Source organism: Pomacea canaliculata, linkage group LG2 (assembly GCF_003073045.1).
Source record: "Pomacea canaliculata isolate SZHN2017 linkage group LG2, ASM307304v1, whole genome shotgun sequence".
Classification (NCBI taxonomy): Eukaryota; Metazoa; Mollusca; class Gastropoda; order Architaenioglossa; family Ampullariidae; genus Pomacea; species Pomacea canaliculata.
The window spans coordinates 23,125,955-23,149,592 of NC_037591.1; the positions used below are offsets into that span (position 1 = coordinate 23,125,955).

At 43.7% G+C, this 23,638-nt stretch overlaps 1 protein-coding gene and 1 pseudogene across 2 annotated transcripts in view; both read right to left on the minus strand.

The window, feature by feature from the left end:
- LOC112558172 overlaps positions 1-17,689 on the minus strand; it is a 33,548-nt gene extending 15,859 nt beyond the window's left edge. Inside the window, exons 1-2 of one of the 2 annotated variants that reach the window (XM_025228462.1) lie at positions 17,222-17,689; positions 11,565-12,465 (exon numbers count right to left, since the gene is read on the minus strand). In XM_025228462.1, coding sequence (XP_025084247.1) covers positions 11,565-11,717 — 153 coding nt within the window. In that variant the 5' untranslated portion in view covers positions 11,718-12,465; positions 17,222-17,689. Of the gene's footprint in view, positions 1-11,564; positions 12,466-17,098 lie in introns of both variants that reach the window. The other variant, XM_025228461.1, reaches the window with a different exon arrangement.
- A 1,534-nt stretch (positions 17,690-19,223) lies between these two features.
- LOC112558177 lies at positions 19,224-23,434 on the minus strand (annotated as a pseudogene).
- Positions 23,435-23,638: the final 204 nt, after the last annotated feature.

Genomic DNA, 23,638 nt, shown 5'->3' on the forward strand with positions numbered 1-23,638 from the left:
TCAGATGGTCGGACATCATCACTTGCGTGTAAACAGGCATTTTATTCTTGGCACGCGACACTTGCAAGGGAACTGTTTCTGCAGCATACCAATCTCTGATCAGAGCGAAAAGCAGACTACCGAAATTGGACCCAACTCGAGGTATCCATAAGTGGAGCGCTGACTGCCCTGCGGGCCAGCATGGCCGAGCCCTGTAAGTCGCGCGGCGCCTTCATCCTTCTAAACTCCCCCTGTCGATCCGCAGGGGAGAACACCACGAGGCCATCCAATACACACACTGACCGAGACTGTCAAAGCCTGATTTTGCCGCTGGTTGTTGACTCGAACAAATTGACGAAGCCTGCCGCATTGCTGCCTCATTATCACACGTCAACAGAAGCACACACCATATGGACAAATAAATAATCTCTGTTGGTGTTGCGTCTCCTCAGCAGAACTGCAGAGCCGAACATAGTCACACCAGCTCCATAATTCCTCTCTGTGGTGGTGAGTAGATAAAAGGAACCTCAACGCATGAATAATCTCTCATAAACGCCTCCGTACTTATAAATCCAGATAGACGTAAACATACCATCGGGTTAATATTGCTAAACAATATTCATATACGTTATCACCATCCGGTTTGTATATTGGTGATGTGGCCCAGCGACTAAATGTGCGTGCACATATGTGCGCACTGACTTTCACAATGGTCTAATAATTAGCAAGAACAACAGTCAGCCAGGAAATTCAAAAAAACTTAAACAAGCACAGACAAGCACGAACGTACGATAAAAACAACGTTAGCATGCTAACACTGCCAGGAAAGGCCCTTCAACTTGCGTAAAGGCATTAAAATGCATGACACACTTCTCAATAAAAAACTTCGAGAAAGAAATAACGACTATTCGAACCTCCAGAAGTCTTTCTTAATCTTCTCTGGTGGTGTAGGCTATAGCAGTGCTTTTGTCTTCTATTCGACGTCCACATGTCAATTGCTACACTAAGGAATGTATACAATGTTATTATTCAACACATTAATTTCCCTATTACTATAGTACACATAGATAACAAGTGTGCCCCGCGTATACCACTGCACTTGCAGCTTGCCACGCCCACAAGACATATTTGCCAAAAGGCGTGTGTGCAAATAAAGAATAGAGGCGAGCTTGACGTAAACAGGATGGTATATGGACGTTCCCAACTCAAATGACTCACTGCACACCTATTTATTTTTACAGTTGGGTGACCCAAGCTCAAAGCAGAGCTGTGTTCAAATTTGCCTTCTTAAGATCACTCTCTCCGGCATGGTAATAAGCTGGAACATAATAATTCTGCGATAACACTGTCAGAGGTACAAGCAAACCACTCCCCACTTGTCTTAAAGAACACAGCGAGTTGAAACAAGGAGGCACAGTCAGTAAAGCCCCACATCTAAGTTACACGGGTTCAAACGTGCCAGACAGAGCCTAACCCAAATATAGGGTTAAACTAATACCAGGTAAGTCCTGCATATAGCCCTTAAGCCAATGATATGAAGGTACTCGTCCCTACAGAGCTCCCAAATCACAAAGGAACACGGATGCACTGCAGCGGTGAAAGATCTACCACCCCCGGCTTGACATCACAAGAGATACTTCATGTGAGAAAGGCTATTATGCACTGACAAGAGTTTAACGCGTGCCAGCAACTAAGGCTATATCGGCAAGCTGGGAGAAACTTCTGGCACCTGTCTCATAGGTACCACCGTGGTTCTGCCTATTAACTCTTAAGGGCAGACACATGCATCTGTATACATTCCCTTTACCTGTCAGAAACCCAGGAACAGCGCTTCTGAGAGACAAGCCCACCATAGGCATCACCTGCGCCTGCATACTACCGATGCACTGAGGATCATAAAGAGCAAGCATGGGCTGAATGATAGTTCCCCTGTGAACATGCAGCACCCCACCACAAAAGAATGGCTACTCGGCACTGATTACTGATGTCAAAAACACCTGAACAGAACAGCATAAACATGACCATACCATTAACTATAAAGGCGACATTTGCTCTTGTCCTGTCCATAATAAAGATGTTATTCTCATCGAAAGATTATTTCAAAGTGACTATAAAAGAGAAGTCATTAGCTTTCTTAGCCTGCAAATTTGCGCGACATACTACAGAATTGTGCAAATATATAACAACAACATTTAGCTTGATTTTCTGGTAAAGCGTTGGATGCTACCAATTTTCGGAATAGTGGCTTCTTTTTCAATAATAGGGGGACTTCTGTTCTTCAAAAATAAGACTCTTGGTCTATTAGGTCGGAGAAACTGGGTAGGAGGGAATGGAAGAGCCAATAAAAACATCTTACCAAGAATGCACTGCGTTCCAGAAAAGCAGAAAAAACTAAAGAAACCCAAACTATCAGCACCTGGAAAATATGGCAACCACAAACATTGCTTATCATCTCAGTGCAATTTCCCTTAAAAAGTCAAAGGCTAAGTGTTATCCAGCTTCATGAGCATGAGTGTGTCCACAAGGAGAATTAATCTATTCAGTGTACATAAAGTGTCAGAGTTGGCTAGATGGAGTCATAGCACAAGAATTTCAAAAGGCAAAAACAGCTAAAATTATACCCATTTAGATGATGGTTATCAGAAACAAAAAAATATTTAAATAGTAACTATTGTCACTATTATTTTTTTTTTTCAAAAGTTAGTGTATATTCCATTTTTTTAAAATCCCCTTATTATCAACTATCTAGATATGAGTTTTTAAGGTGAGCATGTATGCTGACAATCAGGGCCATGTGAGGTAAGACCCTCAAAAAAGAGAGAGACAAAAAAAACCCCAAACAAAAGACAAAAAACCTGCTTCAGTTGTGTGCCTATTTTGAGTGACTCTCATCGAAGCGGCCTGGGAGAATGCTGGTCTCTGGTTATCTTTCAGGGAGATCGCTACAAGGACCTCTCACATCCCCCAACCAGCAGATCCAAGACATATCTAAGCCACTTCTTTTTTGTAAGAGACTCAAAAGAGCAAATCCATAGTGGGCACTTGCACATTCTGTGCAAGAGAACAGTGTAGGGGAGTATTGAGAAGGAGAAATGTTTTCACAACCCTCAGAGAAAAAGCATGCTGCACCCATGTGTAAGCTTGTCTGTCCCACTCTGCTTGCGTTAGTCTATACCACTGAAAATTATTGTATCAGCCAAGAGCAAGTATATAACATGACAGTAAACACCTGCACTTATGGAACTATTAAATAAACCAATGTGACAACCAGAATTTCTAGTTATATTTATCTCAGGCTTTTGAACACAGATAACTATACAAGAATGATCACAAACAAAGATGGTTTAGTCAAATGCTTCAGGTAACAAAATCTATCTTGTAATACATAGGGCTGGTAGAAAATAAATTTACTGGGATTTGTGTATCTGCACTCTCTTCTCTCTACCACCTTTACCCCACCTCTTCAAAACATCATCTTAATAGGTGTATAAGCTGGCAAGGCAAGAAATATGTTGAAAATATGCTACCCTGAAAGGAAAGCTGAATATCTTCAGACACTACAGGAAAACATGCAGCAAACTAGAAAAGAAAGAAAAAAAGTAATTATGATGGAAGAATTATTATACAGATTTCCAGTTCTGTTCAGAACTGCTCTGGAAACACTAAAGCTTAAGTGTTTTGTGCCTTGGTTACTTATTAAGCCTTCATCTATTCACAAGATTGCTTTAAATGTTCCTGATGAGCTCCAGGATTTAATGTTCTTTATACTGCATCCATCTACTATAATTAAAGCACTCTTTAAAATGTTGAAGAATGATGGATTTAGTGTCATTTAATTAGCTTTAGTACACAGTCTACATGCATCCACGGCTCTAAAGACCCCAACACTGTACATCTTGAAGGATAACTGTCGAAACTGAATCATGAAAAAAAGCAGGCACAAAGGGGCTTTCTGTCCTCACAGACAGGTTTGGATACAGCAGAAAAAAAAATCTGTTTTGCTGATAACTTCCTGGGGAGAAAATCTTAACTTTTCCATGCCAAGGGTGTGCTGAAAAGCATTTTATCACCCATGTAGGGTCCATAAATCATTAGTACCACCATCTGCAATAATGTTGCCAGATGCCATATTAACAAACATTTTTAAATGCATTTTCCTTCTCACCTCCTTATCCCACCCCTCAATATCTCTCCCACTCCAGCTCACCCAACCCTAATCCTCTTGAATCAAGATGAGCTTAGCAAGCCCAGCAAGGTAAACTGTTCCAGAATGTTACAATATTTAGCAGGTAAGAAAATGATCAACAGGTCACCTGGTATCCTTTTTCCACCTGAGATATAATAATATAGATATGGATTGAAATATAGTGAAATGCAACAATAGTGATTGATCGGGTGATTTATATAGCAATACAGCCTGTTTCAGGTGTAACACATTTAGAACTTTCTGGACATTCAGTGTCTCCTCTGTTCCTCTTTAATTGGGCAGTGGTGTTTCTTTTATAGCCTGCTCCAACCCTCCTCCATAGCTCACCATCTCCTTATTGAAGACCTACTTTTAATTTCTTTAATATAGCTATGTTTGGGCATAATAAAAGTGGGGTAAATTGTTTGAGGGTTTTATTCCCAATGACTGGCTAAAGCTCAGTTCAAGATACTTTTTTACCAAAATCTGAGTTCACTTCACACTTCACATCTATTCTCAAGATATCCACCTACAAATATCATTTATGCCATGATCTTGCATATGCATCTGCAACAAGGTTAACAATGCAGTATCATCTGAGAATTTAACAATACAGCTATTCTCCACAAGACTGATTTGGATGTGGTAGTGCATTTACCATGAAGTTATTTTTCACAGTATTTTGGTGTATATGTGCTCTGGTGTGTGGGTTTCTTTGAGCAACACTTCACAGAATTCTGGTATTTTGTTCTCAGTTTTGCACCAAATATTTCATGCACAACCATGAAGCCCTTCAAAGAAGAAAAGTATTAAAAATATAACAGCAATACAAGAGGTTATTAAGCAGTTATAATACACAGCAGTTGATGATGGGAAATTGCCTTGCTTGTTTGCACAATCATCGTTAATTACTGAAGTTATGCGTTCATTATTAAAATTTAGGATAATAACTTTAGATCATAGGAAGCTATGAATATTTTCCTCTGAGACTAACGGCAGTTATAACTTTTTAACTGTTGACAAGAATGCGTGGTTGGTACTATTCCATCATTTTCTAGCCAAACATAAAAAGTTACCAAAAAACGTTTAATGTAGATTTGCTTTTTGTGGGTTAAAAACAAAAATGTAGTTATCCAAGATAGATTTAAATCTCCAGAAAGAGCTTTTAATGAACAAGCTAAATTTGAGAACCAAGGAAAAATTTTAAAATCTCTGATCCACCAGCCTGTAGGGGAAAAGACATGCAAGTGCAATGTAACTGAATGTAACTGGATCAGTGAATATCTATAACTTAACACGGTGTTTTATCCAAGAGCAAACAGAGCATTTAGGAAATTCACCTGGAACAAGGTGATAATGCTTAGCCACTTCAATGATAAAGTAGAAAAAGAAAAACCTGTGTGCCCCTCACACCACAAGCTCAAGGAATAGCACAGTTGCAGAGAACAAGAAGAAATGTATGAAGCAGAAAAAATATAAGACATGAGAGAGAAAAAGAATGGACAGGAACAAAGCATGTCTCCGTGATGAGATATAGAGTGAGGGAACACCCTACAGCACACCAGTGAACACACTAAGGAGATACACTTGACTGGTGAATCTGGGGATGGGATACACCTGACAGGACCAAAATGCCGGGCTGGTAAACACCGGTTTGGCTCCATGGTCCATCCAGGAATGTACAGACACAGACTTAACCCAAATCTTTAGGCGATAAGAAAGGTAACAGGAGACAAGTTACTGGTATCTAGCAATGATACACTTGACCGGTTACGTGCGACTGCGATACGTCACTCAGCTAACAGATGGCCCGCAAACCTGAAATGAGCCACAGCACTGAGATGCTGCTGCTGCTGCTGCGATAAGTCACGGCGCTGCATCTGCTCGCTGCCGATTTGTAAGCGACGCTCAACAGGCCGACAGTCGTCCTCCCCAGCAAGCGGCCGGTAGGGGGAAGGGGAAACCTTCGAAGCGTGGGAAAAATCTGGTGCGGACCTCTTCTACCTCCACCCTGCGCCACGCACCCTTCTCCCGTGTCAAGTAGGGCCGCGGGCCGCTGAAGTGGAGGAGGAAATGCTGCGCACAGTGAGCTGCGGGATGGAGGGTCGGGTGAGGGATAAGAGTACTACTTGGGGGGGGCGGGGTGGAGAATCACCAACGCGAGAAATGCGCCTTCAAGAGTCAAGAGATAGTAACTGCGATAGATGCTGTAAAGGTTGGTGGGGGGAAGGGGGGAGGGAAGTCATCGGAGGCAGGGCGAGGGGGACAGGCGGGTAATACCCAAAGGCGTTTGCTGTTCTCTGTGGAGCTCATCGACGAAGCTGACACGTACACGGGTGCGAGAGTGCTAACCAAAGATTTCAAGAGAGGCACGCTGGCTATTACAAGACCTGTGTTTGACACCCGAACTCTGAGTGTATAAGAAAGAGAAAGAGAGCTTAATGTCAAAGACCTTTGAGAGGGAGAGGGGAAAACTTTGTTCAGCATCCTCGGTTGTTGCCAGCTGACAAATGTTAGGTATCAGTCGCCATTTCTAACGGCGCACACGATGTCCGAGATAAACTGAGGAATGGGGTTGCTAGTTGTCAGCGCTGATACAGAGCTCAGCAAGGTCCCAAAAGCTGTGTTCATCATTTTTGCTGCTGCTATTACTTTTGCTACCGTTATCCGCTTAATCTGCTCTATTTTTGCTCCTGTTACAGCTACTTCTCCACAGTTGACTACCGTCAGTACCCACAACTCCTTCCTTCTCTGAGAGCTATCGAGTCATATCGCACTGTATTACAGGCGCGTGAGTGATTTGTTGTCAGTTCACGCGGTTTATTTCAGTAACTAGGTCAGAAACTGGGATATGTTTTATAAGCTCCATCTGAAGCAGGCGTTCCCAGCCTTGGATGCTCACACACCCAAGGATGCGAGATGGAATTTCAGGGGTAGGGACAGAGCGAGGCCTTGACTGACGAGTCACGAGTCATCACTCAGCTGCCCTGACTATATATTATTAATTATATGTGATTTTAAAGTGTAGATAACATTTGGGTCTTTCGGAGATATAGTAGGTGTTGCGTAAAAGGAATCGCTTATTTAATCCAAAAGATAGAGTATAGCAGATTTAACTAAGTAAAATAATAATCAGAATATTATTTAAAATAATTAAATTCTTCGTCTTAAAAATGTGATATACTTTTGTAAGGATAAAAACATTAATCACACATTTCCCAAGAGTGAAGGCTATCGAAAATGTTAAATAAAGAAATAAAAAAAAACTGATTGGTCTATCCGCGACGGAGTACGAAGACTTATGAACACATGTGCGAAATAAATCAAATGAAACGAAATCTTTGCTTTTCTCTGGTGGTGGTGGTGGTGAGGACAGTATTGATACTGGTTGTTATGGACGCTATGACAAACTCCCTGAAAATCGAAAAAAAACTCAACCCTTATTTCTAGTTTGTTTGTTTGTTTTTGTTGTGTTTTTTTTTCCCCTGTTTTCCTCAACCCTTTCAAAGCACGCTGCATCGTGCGCTAAGTTTCTGTGTCAGACATGCAATTGAGTCTAAGCAACGGTTCAGTCCGGCCTGTGTCGTCAACGTGTTCTCACACATAAAAGAGCCCTTAAGGGCCGATAATCGCTTACAGGAAACTAATGTCGCTATACTTCCCCCTCTCCCCTATGTTATTACCTCCCACCTGGCAACTCTCTGTGCCCTCCATTCATCAGTCTTTGATCTCGCCTTGATAAGGGAGCACCTCAGGAAACCCTCCCTCCCCTCTCTTGCTCAGCCGGCAAGTGTTTACAGCCCCAACCTCACATCACTTTCGTATTCCCCCAATTTTCAACATTCCAGGATGGAGCAAATGTTAGTGCTTCACCGACTTCCGGCCCCCAAAAACTTGAAGTGGTTCGTGGAGAATAGCTATTATCATTCCACTTGGTAATTTCAATACAAGTTCAAGAATGACTTATTAGTTTTAATGTTTCGCACCACCCTGTCGACATTGCGCGCTCTCGTGAACGTTCCGCCCTTCCGTGAGATGTTGCAGTTATCCCGCCAGGTCTCTGCCTTTTTTAATATACTTTCAGCATGACTGCGCACTGAATTGTGTGTAATAGTTTTCTTTTTTGTCCCCGAAAAAAAACCGCAAATCTGAACTGTAGCTCTCGTCATTCTGAACTTCTTGCAGCCATGGGAAATCCCTCAGACTCGATTTGTGAGTCACAGATGATTGAATACGCAGACCGTAACAGCATCGTTAAAGTACAAATAAAAAGACAACATGCTAACTAAAATAGCAATATTCAAAGCAGAGATCTGTCAATTTTCCAGTTCGTGTATATTCACTTTTTAAAATATACCGTAAATTTTGGTCTATTGAGCGCACCTGTATGTAAGCCACACCCACTAATTTTTTTTAAATCACTTTTTTCACAAATGAGCCGAACTGGTTGATAAGACGCAAATATGTACAACTTGAAAGCTGCATCGTAGGCATTTTCTTTTGTTTTCGACTTGATGAGTGTGTGTGCTTCAGCAACTGATCTGAATACTTCAGTTGTATGTGTCTTTGATTTAAAAATATAAACAGTTAACACTGAAACAACGCGAATAGTTAACATTTTAACAAGGACCTCATCGAAAAGTCCGTTAACAAGCCACAACGTTGGCCCCAGGATTTAAAACAGGGAAAAAAGTCGCGGCTTTGGTCTCGGCAGACAGCAGTCCACATCCATGGTATGTGTCCAAAGATCAAGTTCCGGAGGGAGAGGGAGCGGCGCACGTGATCCCGCTGTGCCGCCTGTCATCTCATTCAATCTCATCTCCTGAATGGGCGAACAATGGCCACTTCACAGGTGTGACTGGGCTCAATGGCGACTCTCTCACCCCGTGTCACGCAGTCGCAAAGAGGGCGCCGCGCTCTGGAATCCGCTCGGCGTGATAACAATCTACCACCGACAACGACTTCCGCTGCCATAACAATGGCTTCGCTCCACACTTCAGTCGGTGCACGCGAGACCAACGGCGCCGTGCTCTCAAAGCCAAGTCATCTGGTCTAGCCTGGCAGACCACACTTGATTCGTCGTCGTGCTCAACAAAGAAAGATGAGTGACAACGAACTGCAAGATGTCTGGGCAAAAAAAAAAAGTTTTGGAAGTCATTGACATGGAAGGCTGCAGCAGGACTTCCTCGTGGTAATAAAATGAGTGGTAGGTTATGAGGTTAACAACAACAAGGCTGACGGACAAAATGCTTGAAGGTGTTGGAGAAAGCTGTGAATGAAGCTACATCATACGCTAAGGTGCTGTGTACCCAACCTCATCACGAAAATATTCCCTACGCCAGCACTGCAAATAACAGATCGCTGGCAATCTGCCAACTTTTGCTTGTTGCCAGATAATGAGGGGATTTGGGGAGGGTGGAGAGGTACTGCCGGTATTTCCAGGAGTTGCAGAATGGCATACTTCAGCTTTCCTGGACAATCAGGCTTTTTTTTTTTTTGTTTTTTTATGCAAAGTGAGGGTTTTCAGGTACTTTAGTTAATCACCAATGCCAGGATTTTCTTCTATGGAAGCAACAATCAAAAAGAAAAAAAAAACATTGCTTCCAATAGTTTTTTTTCTTCAGACTAGACCTCCAGAACACAAGGATGTAATTTAAAAAGCAGAAATCCACAGTGGAAATCATTATTCAGGCTGTGATATATAGAAACACAAAAATATTAACATTAGTTCTGGGGGCTTCAGTTCAGACCTGATGAGAGGGAGGGACATGGAGGGCTGGTGTACCCTGCTCAGCAGCTGTGGAGTGGGCCCAGTTTTAGTCAGTAATTTTTTCTTTTCATTTTCTTTTAAACAAAAGTGAAAAGAAAAGAAATTATGAAGAAAAAAAAACTAGACTTCATAAAATCTATAAAGCATAGGCTTCACCACCACTAGAGCTACTGGTATGTCCAGTAATTGTACCCTAATCTGTGACAACTATGATATCACACATCCATTAGGGTGAAGGATATAAACCTTGTTTTGTCTTTAATCTTCATTCTTTAATCCTATCGAGTTTTTCACATCCACTTGTGACATTTTACTGTAGAAGAGGTGTGAGAAATTTTATCTTTTGTCATTTTCCCACATTTACTGACCACTTACATGTACACAGGTCTAAAATGTTCATCTCATGCAGTGTTGTAGAGCTAGCTGTGTACACTTTTTCTATCATTTGCCATCTATATTAAGTTATAAAATGTAGTTTTCCAGTTGATTTACAACTTGTAAACTTACTGTTATTTACTGGAAAATAATAAAAGATTACAATTAATAATCAATGATTAATGCAAGGGGCCTGGAAATATCATCTGCCCTTGCCTGTGCTGGCTTTCGGCCCTGCTTCAGTTGAGTGGAACCCTACTTTTCTCTCATCTCTTTTCTCTTACAATGAAACCTTCATAGATTGTGCACATCTTGCGCTCACAGTACATCTGATCACACCAACAGGTTTAAAAAGAAAGGCATTAACAGTTAAGGTAATCAATCCTACTAAGAGTGTATCAGCAAGACACAGGATCTGAAAGGGATAAAAAAGCTGCCTAAAACAAGTGTACCTACCACTGATGTAAATTTGTTTCTTATCAGTATTTCAAAAGCAAACATACAAGGTGAGCTTGATGACTCACTGGAGTCACTAACAGCAGGAGGCAACCAAATGGCAATTATAAAGACAATTTATCATCAAAACTTTTTCCTATGTATGTGTGCATATGCTTACATGTTTTGGTCACAGGTGCACACATTTATGCATCAACTGTACATGCAATTACTCAAGCATATTTTTCCTCCATTTCTCATGCTGTGAAGGATTACACTGTGGCTGAGGCAGATGATGAAGATGCATAGGAGGAAAAGGCAGCTGCAGAACACTTTGCAAACTCGGCAAATGCAGAGGTTTCCTGAGACCCATATTTCACGTTTAAGATGCATGAGGTCCATAGGGTGCATGAAATGTGCAGAAACATAATGGATTGACAACCAATGTGTTCAGAAATGTTTCTTTTTTTCAATTACTGCTCTCTCTGATGTAGATTAACAGTCTGTGGCCATAGTTATAATGCAAAGCTAAGTTGTCACCCTGGGGCAACATGGGGAAATCAAGGCAAACATCTTGCCTCTGTAATCAGAAGTTGTGTTCAGACCCTGTCTTATCCCTAGGGCTGTATTAATAAAGTGGTGGCAAAGATGCCCAGGATTCATTAACGTAAGAAATATCAGCAGGATCTGGACACTGCTTCATGACTGTGGAGACAAAACACTTGTCCGAAGGCAATGGCATCCTTGTTTATGGCTCATGGTAAATTCCAAACTACAGCACAAAAAGAGAGTTGATAAGACACTCAAGGTATAACTTACCGCTCCAACAGGTACATAGGTTGGCACAATCTCAGCATGTTGCAAACTGGAGGTCAGAGAGTGAATGTTGAGGTAGATCCCCCTACCACTAGCCCCAGCACCACCAACACTGCACCAAGCACCAAGAAGATCCACAGCCGCTTTCCCCCACATCCCTGCTGACGTCTCTGGTCCATCTTTCTGGTTCTCACCTGGGTCACACCTGAACTCCGCTTCTCTCTTTCCATGCTGCCTAATACTCTCCTGAGTAGGTCATTATGTCCTCGCCACGTTTAACACACTCCCTAAAGTATTTCCAGGAAGCATCCAGCATTCTGAATGGTTTACAAGATGATTTAAAGAACACTGCAGTCACATACTGTGTTTAACATCAAGTCAGCTGTGTCTTGCTGTTGCAGATTCTTACTAATGGCTCTATTTTTGCCAGATACAACACAAATCCACACGTGTAGATCAGCACTGACAGGGCACCTACAGTTTAAAGGTATGAAAAGAAAAGAAACCACTTCCTTTAAATGTCACTTGTTACTGGAGTTCACTTCATACATTTAGCATGCAAGTGAAATGTCAATCCTGCAGGTAAAGTATGGTCATCAACTTTTCCCCTGCACAAGTGAAAAACTAGAGCCAGCACGAAGATGTGGATACCCCTGGTTATTCACACACATCTATCACAAACAGTGGTTCACCAGCTACTGTAGAGTCCAGTCTATCAACAGCAATCTACAGTGACTGGACGAGGATGCTGTCCAACACTTGAGATGTCATAGTGTTGGGTATTGTATGCCACAGTATATCCACATCACCAGGAACAGGTGTGAAGCTGGAGGTAGCACATCGGGGCACAAGCTTCATCACAGCAACTCTGCCTGCATTTTCTTGTAAGTGAGACGAACTTGACCTAAGAACAGAAAGATACATACAAAAGGTTTTTAAAACCTGAGTATTACATGTCAACTTTGAGAACTGAGGTAAAGATCATGTAGCACTGGGATTAGTAGTGGTGTCAGAATGGTATTTATTGTAGATAATGGAGCTATTTTCACATGAACTGCAATAAGCAATTTTGCAAGCTGCTTCATAATCTTAAAAACTGTGTCACTGCTAGACATCTTGGATATAATAAAAATGACAGGTGTAAGAAGCCATACAAACTATTTTACACTTACACTTTTTAGTGTACCGTGATATGCTGACAAATCTAAGTGTCCTTCAAAGTTTTTTCTAGCCAGCTCAAGGGTTAACAAAACCTTTTTTTTTCCTTTGTGCGCTAATGAGTCTCTCTCTCTCTCTCAACACCACTCCCTCTCTGTTCTGTAAGCACGTATTTGCACGTCTTTGCAGACAAACGACTTTGCTTTGAAAACAATTAAGCACGGTCGTTTGCATGCCGTTCGTGCGAGCTATTCCAGTGAAAACCGTGGCTTCTTTTCTCTGAGTAAATACATCGCCGGACTTTTCCGCCAGGAGTAAATGATGCCAGTTGGTGGAGAGAAGGGCACAGGGCTGGGAGGTGTAAAGAGTGACAACCGAAAAAAAAAAAGCCAAAGAGCTGATGAGCGCCGTCTAACAAACCGTGTCCATCTCCAGGCGTTCACACCCGTCAGCACCCGCTGGCCTGCAAACAAGAAACTAATTAGCTGCTGGACGAGGGGCTGCGGCGCAAGACGCTAAAGCGATTATTTGAGGGCCACAAGGGATGGAATTAGTCGCCACCCGACGATCACCAGCCTCAGTAGCTAACGCTATTAGCCGGGTGGTCCCCCGTCTTGATTACGTCGAGGGTCGCGTGAGCATCCCGCCGCGCCGTCGTCTCCTCGGTCATCGCGGACGCTCGTTATTCCTCGTCCCACCCCTTCCTTTAACTCGGGCTACCCTCCCCGTCTGATTAATTTTGGAGTTACAGCCAGCGCTTGAAATTAGTCTTAAATCACAATCTCATGATCTGAATTTTTTTAATGGGTGCTTACTATCAACACTTATAATTAAAAAATAAGTCCCTACAGAAAGTTTGCGTGTGGTAGACTGTCTGACCAGACATGTACCCAGGGTGGGACGGGTTGCCGTACGCAGAACAGAGGTTATCGGCGGTACAGTGGGTTGCAGAGGGAGCGTGAAATCCAGCCATTTAATAGCCTTATCGTCAACACAATAAATATCGCATAAATTGGGTTTCAGCTCTCAGTCGCAGCTTCACGTTTGGGACTTATGCTTCACTTTCTGGGTAGGGAAGGGAGAGAGAGAGGTGGAGTCCACTTTCACCCACTGGTGAAATTGCGGCAAAACGACGACCAGACAAGCATCACCAGTCTGGAGGGGGAGGCTGCGGTCCAGATGCGCGCAGACATAATTCGGTGAACTTTAGTCTGGCAGATTACACAAATATCACTTGGCTTCGTTGATCAAATACAATATCCCCGAGATCGTGGGAGTGGAATGCTGTTTCAGTGGTGGAGTGGTGGTGGTGTGGTGGTGGTGGTGGTGGTGGTGGTGGTGGTGGTGGTGGGTGTTAATAAAGCAACCCAACGAAATCCTTAGTTTACAAACTAAAACAGAAAAACTTACAAAATTTTAAAATCGCACCCTAAGCCCCTGCAAAAACGGAGGAAAGTGGTGCAAATGGAGGAACATGAAGCGAGGGGCTGCAGACAAACCCAACATCAAGTCGCGACACGAGTACGCAAGCTGCTGCAAGCAGGTCGAGGTCAAAGCCCGTAGAGGAACGTTCCCCCCTGTCAAAGACATCACACAACTGTTTCTTTTTTTTTTCTTTTTTTTGACGACTGCACGGCACCCTGCCGAAACAGAGCAGCCCTTATCCACGGGTGAGGCCGGGTGGTGTGTGTAGGTGTGTGCGGGGTGGATGGAGGGGGAAATGTCTACCACAGCGGGTTTGCCTTCCAGTCGCAGTCACGGTGCTTTAGAAGCGATTCACCCGGTGCAATAACCCGGACTTGGCGAGGTTTGTAAGTCTGGACTGAAGTCTGGGTGTGTGCATTCACTTCCGTAAACTCAAAGGTTTGTAGCCGGAGCTGAGGAGCTGTGGCTCAAGATCGCAGAACCAAAGCACTTCAGACTCAGCAGAACTTCTTGGACATCACTACAAATGTGCTGAGATGACAGCACAGACAGTATTAATACTATTTTCATACACTGTTGCCAGGAGATGGAGATCAATGTTTCTACAATAAGTTTTCAAAGCTTATTATGTAGCATGGGTTAACTAGCTTTTTTACTATGAGTGAAAATAGTCACTTGCTTCACAACTTTGTTGAGATAAGAAACAGCTTCACGAATAACTGAAAGAAATTTTTTATAAAAAATAACTCAAATATGTTATTATAATTCAAAAATAGAATTATCCTCTGACAGAGATTTAACATACAGCAGAACTTTTTTTTCCTTTGCCACTTAATATCAATTTTGAATGAGAGAACAAAACTGTGTTCAACACAAGAAACATGTATGTCAAAGAAGCTGAAAACTCGTTTAAACCAAATTCCACAGAAAATTGGATTTAAGATTCCTTCATGATTTCCAGACTGAAGATGGGTGCACTAGGGTTGAGAAAGAGGAAGATTAAAGAAGCTACTACACAAGTTTATGACAGGAACAAGACTGACAACCAAAGTAATATCTTTTAATTATTTACAAACGAACAGCTGCGTGCACAGACACACACACACACTTCTGTACTTTATTTTTTGAGACCGGAAGGATGAGAACCAGTTAAAAAGAGAAAAAGAGAAAAAGGGAGAGAAAGAAAAAAAAAGCAGGAAGAGAAGGGGATTCAGAACCACGCCTGCCCAACATCTAATTTACTTTGAAGGTATATAAGAAAAATTTAATGAGAGTACTGAAAGATTGCATTATAGAGGCTGACAAACAGGAAGCAGCCATTTTTACACAGGAAGTGGAAAACAGATGTTTTCTTTAGATTTGTTGCCAACTTCAGCAACTTGGCACAGCTTGCAGCTTGCAGTTCTAAGCTGGATGTGCAACAGATGAAATGACTTTTCATAGTGTGGTTCAATCCACTTTTCTGCCATATGTAATATCTGAAGAAACCAAAGGATTACAAAACAACAACGGCTACACTGAGTAAATGACTGTAAGTTGTAGTAACTTATAACCTTACCTAGAATCTATATGATTATTATTTTATCCAGGCTCTGAAAGTTTACCGTTCCGCAGGGCTGGCCAATCTCCACATCCTAATCGTAGCAGTCGCAGAAAAAAACAGAATGTCGAACACTGCTTGGACCTGGTAAATGCTGTCGATACACGCGCCACCCATCTCCTGAAGACTAGGGAACAACAGTGTGTCCCAGATTATCCACCCGCTGCTCTAAGCCGTCATGTAAGAGGGGAGGGGTGATGATCAACTGCCACCCGACTACCCTGACCCAGAAGGCAGGCAAGCTAATCTTTCGCTTTCCGGGTCGTCGACGGCCACCCGTGATATGATACTACCCGAGGCTCAAGCTCTCCTCAGCCGCTGGCCAAGTCTCCCACCTCCACCCCTGTTCCACCCTCGACCTACCCACCTCCTGCCCCCTTTTCGCATCCTCTCCTCTTCCTTCCATCCTTGCAAGTTTCCACGATACACCGGCGTACCCATCTCCCCGGCTGCACCTCCTGTGGATGTTACCGTGCAGCTGATTTCATTAAAAAAAAAATACAACTTTGTAGGTTGTATGACCGACTACATTCTGATTCATTATCGTCTCCTAACTCACAAATGAAAAAAAATCCTGTAATCTTTCTCCTGCCTTTTACAGTGAAACTGTGTCCTACTTTCATCTGCCAGCAACAGTTGATACGCCACTCACTTCAATAACAATGCGCTTAAAATACAGTTGATGCATGTTTTTTTTTTAAGTCGTCTCAGTCTCGACACTTGGCATAGCATGACAGATTCTTGCGGGGTCGAAGGTCAACATTCTGGTGGTACACGAATTTCACATCAGACTAATGCACAAATGAAACCAAGAAAGACTTTCGAGGAGAACAAAAAGCAGTCTTTAACAATATAGAGAGGTTAGCTGCCTTTAGCTCGTAATTAAATACAGACTAAACTGACGGTTTGTGCAACATAATCGCGAAGATTAATTGATTCCAACTGTAACGAAAACTTGAGAGAGAAAGATAAAAAAAGGAACATCTTTAAATCAAACTCTACAGCAGACGATGCTAAGATAATTATCAGTCCCTCACTACTGATGCGAGGTCAGTTGGCAAGAGGTCGACTGTCAGGATCAATTAATATTTTATCTTTTATCTCTTACCACGTGGAGAGCTGAACGCCAACTGTCTGCACACAGTACAGGTGATCAGCATGCTGGGAAAGAAATTAAGTCATAAACACAAACTCGTGGGTAGGTGTGGACACAGTGTCGGGCTGTCGTGATTTATGATCACTCGTTAGTCAGTAGTCTATCAACTCATCGCAGGTAGCTCGTATAACGCCGAATGAAAGGCTTTCCCCGTGAGAGAGAGAGAGGAAGAAAGTCCGGGGAAAAAAAAGTACTTACTAAAGTTAGGGTCTTTGTCGCCTCTCACCGCACCCTGTATTGCTGTTAGGTTACCACATACATGGGGGTGTGAAAGCTTTACCAACAGACGTGTATCAGATGTGGAGAGGCTTGTTTACTGACCTATCCGTGATAGTCGAGACTTGCACTCCTCCTCCTCCTGCAACTCTGCTCCTCGTCACTGCCGAGCGAAGTGAGCGGGTACCTTAGCCACATCGGTGGCTGCATTTCTCCTTCAAAGACACCGGGTATTCAAAGCACACTGACAAACACGCACAAAGGGCAGGCAGCACGCTGGACTCCACACATAGCCTCCACAAAGCTGGAGTCCCTGTAAAGTTCTCCTCCGAGCGGGAACAGCTCCACACCGAGGGTCGCCTCGTGTTTCTGCTTGGCTGGACGGCCGGGGAAGTTTCTACACACGTTAGCACGCACACATTCCAGCGGCACTGACAAGCCCTCCTCTCCTTCTCTCTCTCTGCGTTCCGCCTCCCTTGCCCCTCCCAGCCCCGCTAGCTCCCCCTCCCGGCGTGCGCGCGCCTTTGTGTCGTGTCAAAGTGTGCGAGGCATGTGCCTCATCTGCATGATCGGGCGTAAGGGTGGAGGAAGAGGGGGAGGGAACCCAGTGGGGTGTGGGTGGAGGAGGGGCTGAGACTGCAGACAGGATCCGTTTTTCCCTACTTGTCGCAGATGTGGGTCACACACCTTACCGGGTAGGGGGGGGGGTGGATTGGACGGTCACCTCCCACACAGGTCACACGACCTACTGTAAGTAGCAAGTTACTGAACCGATATGTGTCAGCTTCTCGTGAAACTTTGGAGTCAACGCTGCACACACCACTCAGCATGCCGTGCACTGGGGTGGGATGTGTTTTCTGGGGGATGAATAGGACGGATAAACAGCTGGGGCGGGGTGGCTGGGTGTTGAGTCGGTTGAACAAGACTGGGCGAGTGAGAACTAGTGCACGACGCCAGGCTAAGAGAGAAACCTTAAACAAAAAACAAAAAAACAAACAAAAAAAAAACTAAGATGTTTATATATCCCAACATTGAAAGAGGATCAGACCTGACGGTGTAATATTTTCTTAACATCATATATGCTCTCCACCCCTCTAGCTACCATGAACTATGAACACCCGCCATTCTCTTGCCCTTAACATCCTGCCGTAAACGGCTAACAAACCGTGATGAAATATTATAAAACTATAGTAAAAGCCTGGCTGGTTGAGACCGAGAGAAGAACCGCATGGTTCTCAGACCACGTGAGCGGTTAACAGTTCAGACGTGGCGCTGGCATCGCTCCTCAAGAACTTGGCCCCGAGTCTGCTCTCAAAATGGTTCCGCCGAGGCCGATGGGGCGAAGGTGGAAGAAGGATCGAGGTTGGGGAAGCTATCCGAGGAGAAACATCCATTGTTACGAGCGAACAAACTTTGTGGAGCGTGCGTTGCGTCGACAACTACTTCAGGTCCCGTTGCCAGTCGCGGGCGTTGCACGCTTCAGGGCTCGAGCTACTCGCGCGCCTCGCTCGCGCCAAGGGGAGGGGCGAGGGGCAGGTTAGAGGGCGCGGATATGGAAAGGGAAGAAAAAAGTGCGAACACGATGTAATTACTGAGGTGTGTCGCGCTGGAGAAAACGAGAACTGGGGTCCTGCGAGCTTGTAGTCTACGACTGGTTGAGATAAATGCCACGGTTCTGACCTCAGTCTCACAGCATGCCACTGTAGATATGTAAGCCACTTGTACAGGGATGGTGAGCACAGTGGAGTCAACGAGTGCAATTCAGGAACTGTCGTTACACGAGGAGGGTAAATGAACTAGAATGTTGCTATAACTTCTATAAGTACTCGACCAAGACTAAAAGTTTTAGTTTCGACAGTGACTCATTGATGATAAGCATAGTGTTTCAACTATTTAACATATTTAGAAGATACGCGTCGTCGCGATTAATTCAATAAGGCAAATCAACAAGGAAAGCATGAAGGCACACAAAACTAAAATTGATAATGCGTAATACATGCATTAGGTATCACATATGTCATGCGCCTAATACATACACGAATGTGCGCATAGCATCAAAACTTTATTTTTTATTTTGCGAGACAACCGTGTTTCATGCAGTTAGCAAAAAAAAAAAAAAAATAACAAAAAGAAGCAGAGCTACATGCATATATGTGGAGAGGCACACATATATTTATACGCTTTCATATAATTAGCAGTTAAGATATATTTCAGGAGGCTAGATGTATACCATTTAGTATCTATAAATCTCTGCTAAAAATTATTGTCGTCAGCGGTTGTCTACAAGCGGAGGGTAGGGGCTGGGTGGTGGTGGTTGTAGTGGTGGTGGTGGTGTGTGGCGGTAGTCGTGGTCGAGACTAAGAAGTTTCAGGACTGCTAGGGGGGACTACCGGGTAGGAAGCGTCAGTCGCAATGCCGCAGTTATTTCCCCTGTTCCTGCCATCCGTGCAAAGCCGCTCTCTCCCCAACTGGTGCCCCAGCTGCAACGAGAAAATAAATCATAATTTCCCAAATTGTAAAATTAACTAGACTTTCCATCTTTAAAACGTCTATCACCGTTGTGCTTTGTTGCATAATACGTAATGTTTGTAATCTGATATATTGTATTATAATTAACAAGTTTTAAACAGAATTATTGCCTGTTTTTGACCAGCCAGTAGTCCCCGTCAGCAGTCGAGCCGTAGCCGATAGCCGTTACTGCGTGGTTCAACAGTTCGTAGCGGCTTGTACACCTCGGCTCGTAGTACACCCCCGATTCGTACAGCTGAAACGACAACTCGGCGTCCATGGCAACAGAGATGGGGCCGATGGTGGCCACCGCCTCCTGCAGCGCCGACTCGCTCTCGTACGGTGTGATGTCCCTGTAGCCAATGACGTCAGCCCCGACGTTGCCCCTGGTGAAGCGACAAGGTCCGTCCTGCACAGCAAGAGGTGGAAAGAAGACATCTGTCAGGTGGGGCAAGGACCCTTCCTGTCATCTACAGTCTGCCAGATCTGTCCCTCTATCATTCACTGGACAAGAAACTGCTGCACCTGCAACCAGGTCGGCGTAGGTACCAGGGTGGAGACAGTCGATTACCTCAAAAAAGATATGAGGAGGCAAGAGCCGAGCATCTTCCTAAGCTATTGCAGCTGCACGACAAGCACAAAGGCAAAGAAAGGGTGAGGTAGTCGTGAGGTGTTACAGCCCTCACTTACCTCACAGCCAGCTTTGTGACAGCGTATTAGATCCTCGTAATGAACTAACCCCGCCAACTGAACACACATCGATGTAACACTCGGGTTAGCAGTTAATAGACAGGAAAAGGACGCTATTCCCCCTTGGTGTTGAAACTACAGGCTAACGGATTCCGAAAGAAGGTGCGACTTGACTTTGAGGACTGCAGATAGAGACCACGGATCATGTCTGGTAGTGGAGTTTGTGAGTCCCATATTACCCAGAACTAACGTTTGCTCCGTTAAATATCCTCTACACAGCAGGGTATTCAAAATATCATAATGAACGGGGACATTAATTTTAAAACGGCGAGCGCTTGAAGATTGACTTTATCAGTGACACCACTTCATGAGGTCGTGCGACAGATAACAATATTTTGTTGATGTTATGCTAAGAATAGTGGAAGCTTGGTTGATTTGTTGTTGGTTAATGAGTCGAATATTTGCACACCCTGTTTAGTGTATATGTGTAAGGTGTTAATAAACCGTAAATTTCTGGTAGTATTTCATGTCAACGTGGGCTGTTTCATGAAAATACAAGAAACATAATTAACATAATTAAAAAAGCGAGTATGAAACACAAATGCACACGCGGGCGTGCACTGACAAACAAACATACGTGAGCAGGCATATAGTCTGGTCTGTAAATGTAAAAGCAACTGTTATGTCTACTTTTTACAGCTATGATCATACAAGTGTCGAGAGGTCATTTTTCATGAATACTCACGCGGGCTTCGTAAGGGTAGGACGACCCTGTGTCGATGCCGTCGTTCTGAGCGATGTAGATGAACGCCAACTGCATGAAGCCTCCATTGCAACCCTGGTTAACTGCCAAAACAGTTCAGCCTCCTACTTACAACCGCTTACAAGGACACTACACATCAAGGCACCATCAATGAGGGATAGACGGAAAAGGACAGAAAACACTGGGAGATTGACAAAACATCCAGAAAGAATGTATGCGCACGCACGCACACACACACACAAAGAGTCTCAGAAAAAAATATAACGCACTTTCAGTGTCGCAGTCTACGAGGTTTTGTTCCGACAGGGAGATGAGATCTCCAGTCCTCTTGAACCATTGCCCTCCAGGCTCCGGTGGACGAGAAGGCCCAGCATGAGCCACATTGTCCCTGGAGAAAAGCAATCAATGGAAAGGATGATCTATGCTTGTCAATAAATTAGTTTGCAGCTTTGGAAAATGTCAGCTATGACATACAGTTTAAGTCTGCTAGCGAAATGACATACACTTGATATATTACCCTCGACATTAAGTATAATTAATGCTTGACATTGAAATGATTTTCTTTCCTGTGAACTGGTATACAGTTCAGTCATTCTCTAATTGATACAAATTTAGGCTTGGGTGCGAGCCATGAAGTGGTCATTGGTACATGGAGTTCTTGCTGGCTCAGAGGGATAGACAAATGCTCACCTGGTCTTTGACGGGGGTGACATAGCCAGAGTCCCGCCAGTCAACCTGATCAGGGATCTGGACGACGGACGCGGTTGAAGACGAGCTGGTTCTGTGCATGGCTGGAAATGGTTCGATTCCGCGGAATGTACCCAAGCATCTTTTGACGAAATTCCCAGTTTGGCTGTTCAAGAGAGCGGTGTATTAATTAATTTAATTGATTAATTTCTCGATGCCAACATCAATAATAGGTGGCTTTAACATTTCTGGTCCTTGAAAGCTGAATGCAAAGATGAGATTAGCCAGTGTCTGATTTAACCCGAGATAGAGATGCTCCCAGACTGCTCTGGAGCAGCGTGAAGCAGGCGCTTTGAAAATTGTCACGTGATTTGAGGGGTGTAGGACTTCCATGTGTCGTCACGTACCATGTCCGCGTACTTGTTGACCCCCACGCGGAAGGTGTGGAGCCCGCGATCAGCCTCCAGGTTGTGCTGTTGGATGTAGCGTCGGTGTCCTCCCACACATCTCGCCTGCAGCAGATGTCAGCGACAGCAACAACAGTGACGTGACGTGCAGCAGCAACCACCAAAGCAACAATCACTACATCATGATGCCAAAGGGGAAAAAACGGTGTGACAAATTAAAAATTTCAAATTAAACTGCTGTAAGAATCTTGCAGTGTACTCCAATATACATATAACGTATAGAACAGGTAGCGAGAGGTCAACAGAGAGGTCAACAAAGACGTTCAAAAGACGCGCAGTGAACTGTTACTCAGCAGCCTACCTGTAGCCTTCCTCTGCGGCATCCGTGTAGGTTTTGCTGTATGTATTCTTGAAGGCAGTCCATTCCTTGTCGAGGTCGGCGTTGTGGGCTGACGTCACGACCAGGAGCAGGACGTAACACAGCGAGCGCATCTAGTACGTCACAGAATCGGATCGTGGGTCACAGTTGATACGTAACTACTGATGTAGGGAGGACACCCGTTCACCCACGTGACATCTACGGCCATGGAATGTCTTTTTTCTCTCTCTCCTTTGTTCAGGCGGGTTTTTATGTCTTTCTCCTTTCATTCTTATTTTTATTTATTTGTGCATTTATTTTATTTTTGCCTCGTCACAGCGACGAACTAATAGAGTAGATGTTCAGTTGTGTCTGGGTGACCCGAAAGTCGTTTGCTATGATTCACAGGCTGACTACAATTACAACTAATCAGCTTTGTTCTTATCTGGACAATATGAACAAACGTGTTTTCATATTACGTGACAGTCACGTTAGAAGCTTTGCCAAACTTGGTCAAACAATTGTCCGCTTAAGAACTGCCTCAACAGACCAAAGTCACAACGATATGGTTCGGATGTGAGGTGATTTTTTTTTTCATTCGAAAACGCACCAAGAATTAAAAACAAGAAGAACAAGAACATGAAGACTATAAAATAACAAGAACTAATTTATAAGAGCAAAACAATGGCGTGAACAACAGAAAACAAACAAGAACAAAATGGCGGTGAGATGAATCATAAGAGAATGCCAACCTTCTAGCAGGCTTTCTTTATTCTGTAAGAGCTGTGCAAGTTGTCCACAGCTGGTCAAGGAACCTAGGAACTGCGATGTCCTGCTTTGTTGTCAGACGTTACAGGCAGCCCCGTGACATGTCACTCAACAGCGGTTAGCTTCTCGCGTGTTCTCTTATCTCAGGTTCAACAAAGGTAGCGTCTGCCGACCCAGTCTTGCTTGACATAAAAAATACAAAATCTGACCATCGAAGATAATTTTGCTACAAGACAGTTGCTGCTGCAGGTGAAATATTTAAGAAGTTTGTAGCTTATCATAGGTGTCGTCAGATGAATTCAGGTACACACGTGCGCGCGTGTGTGTACGTTCCTGCATCC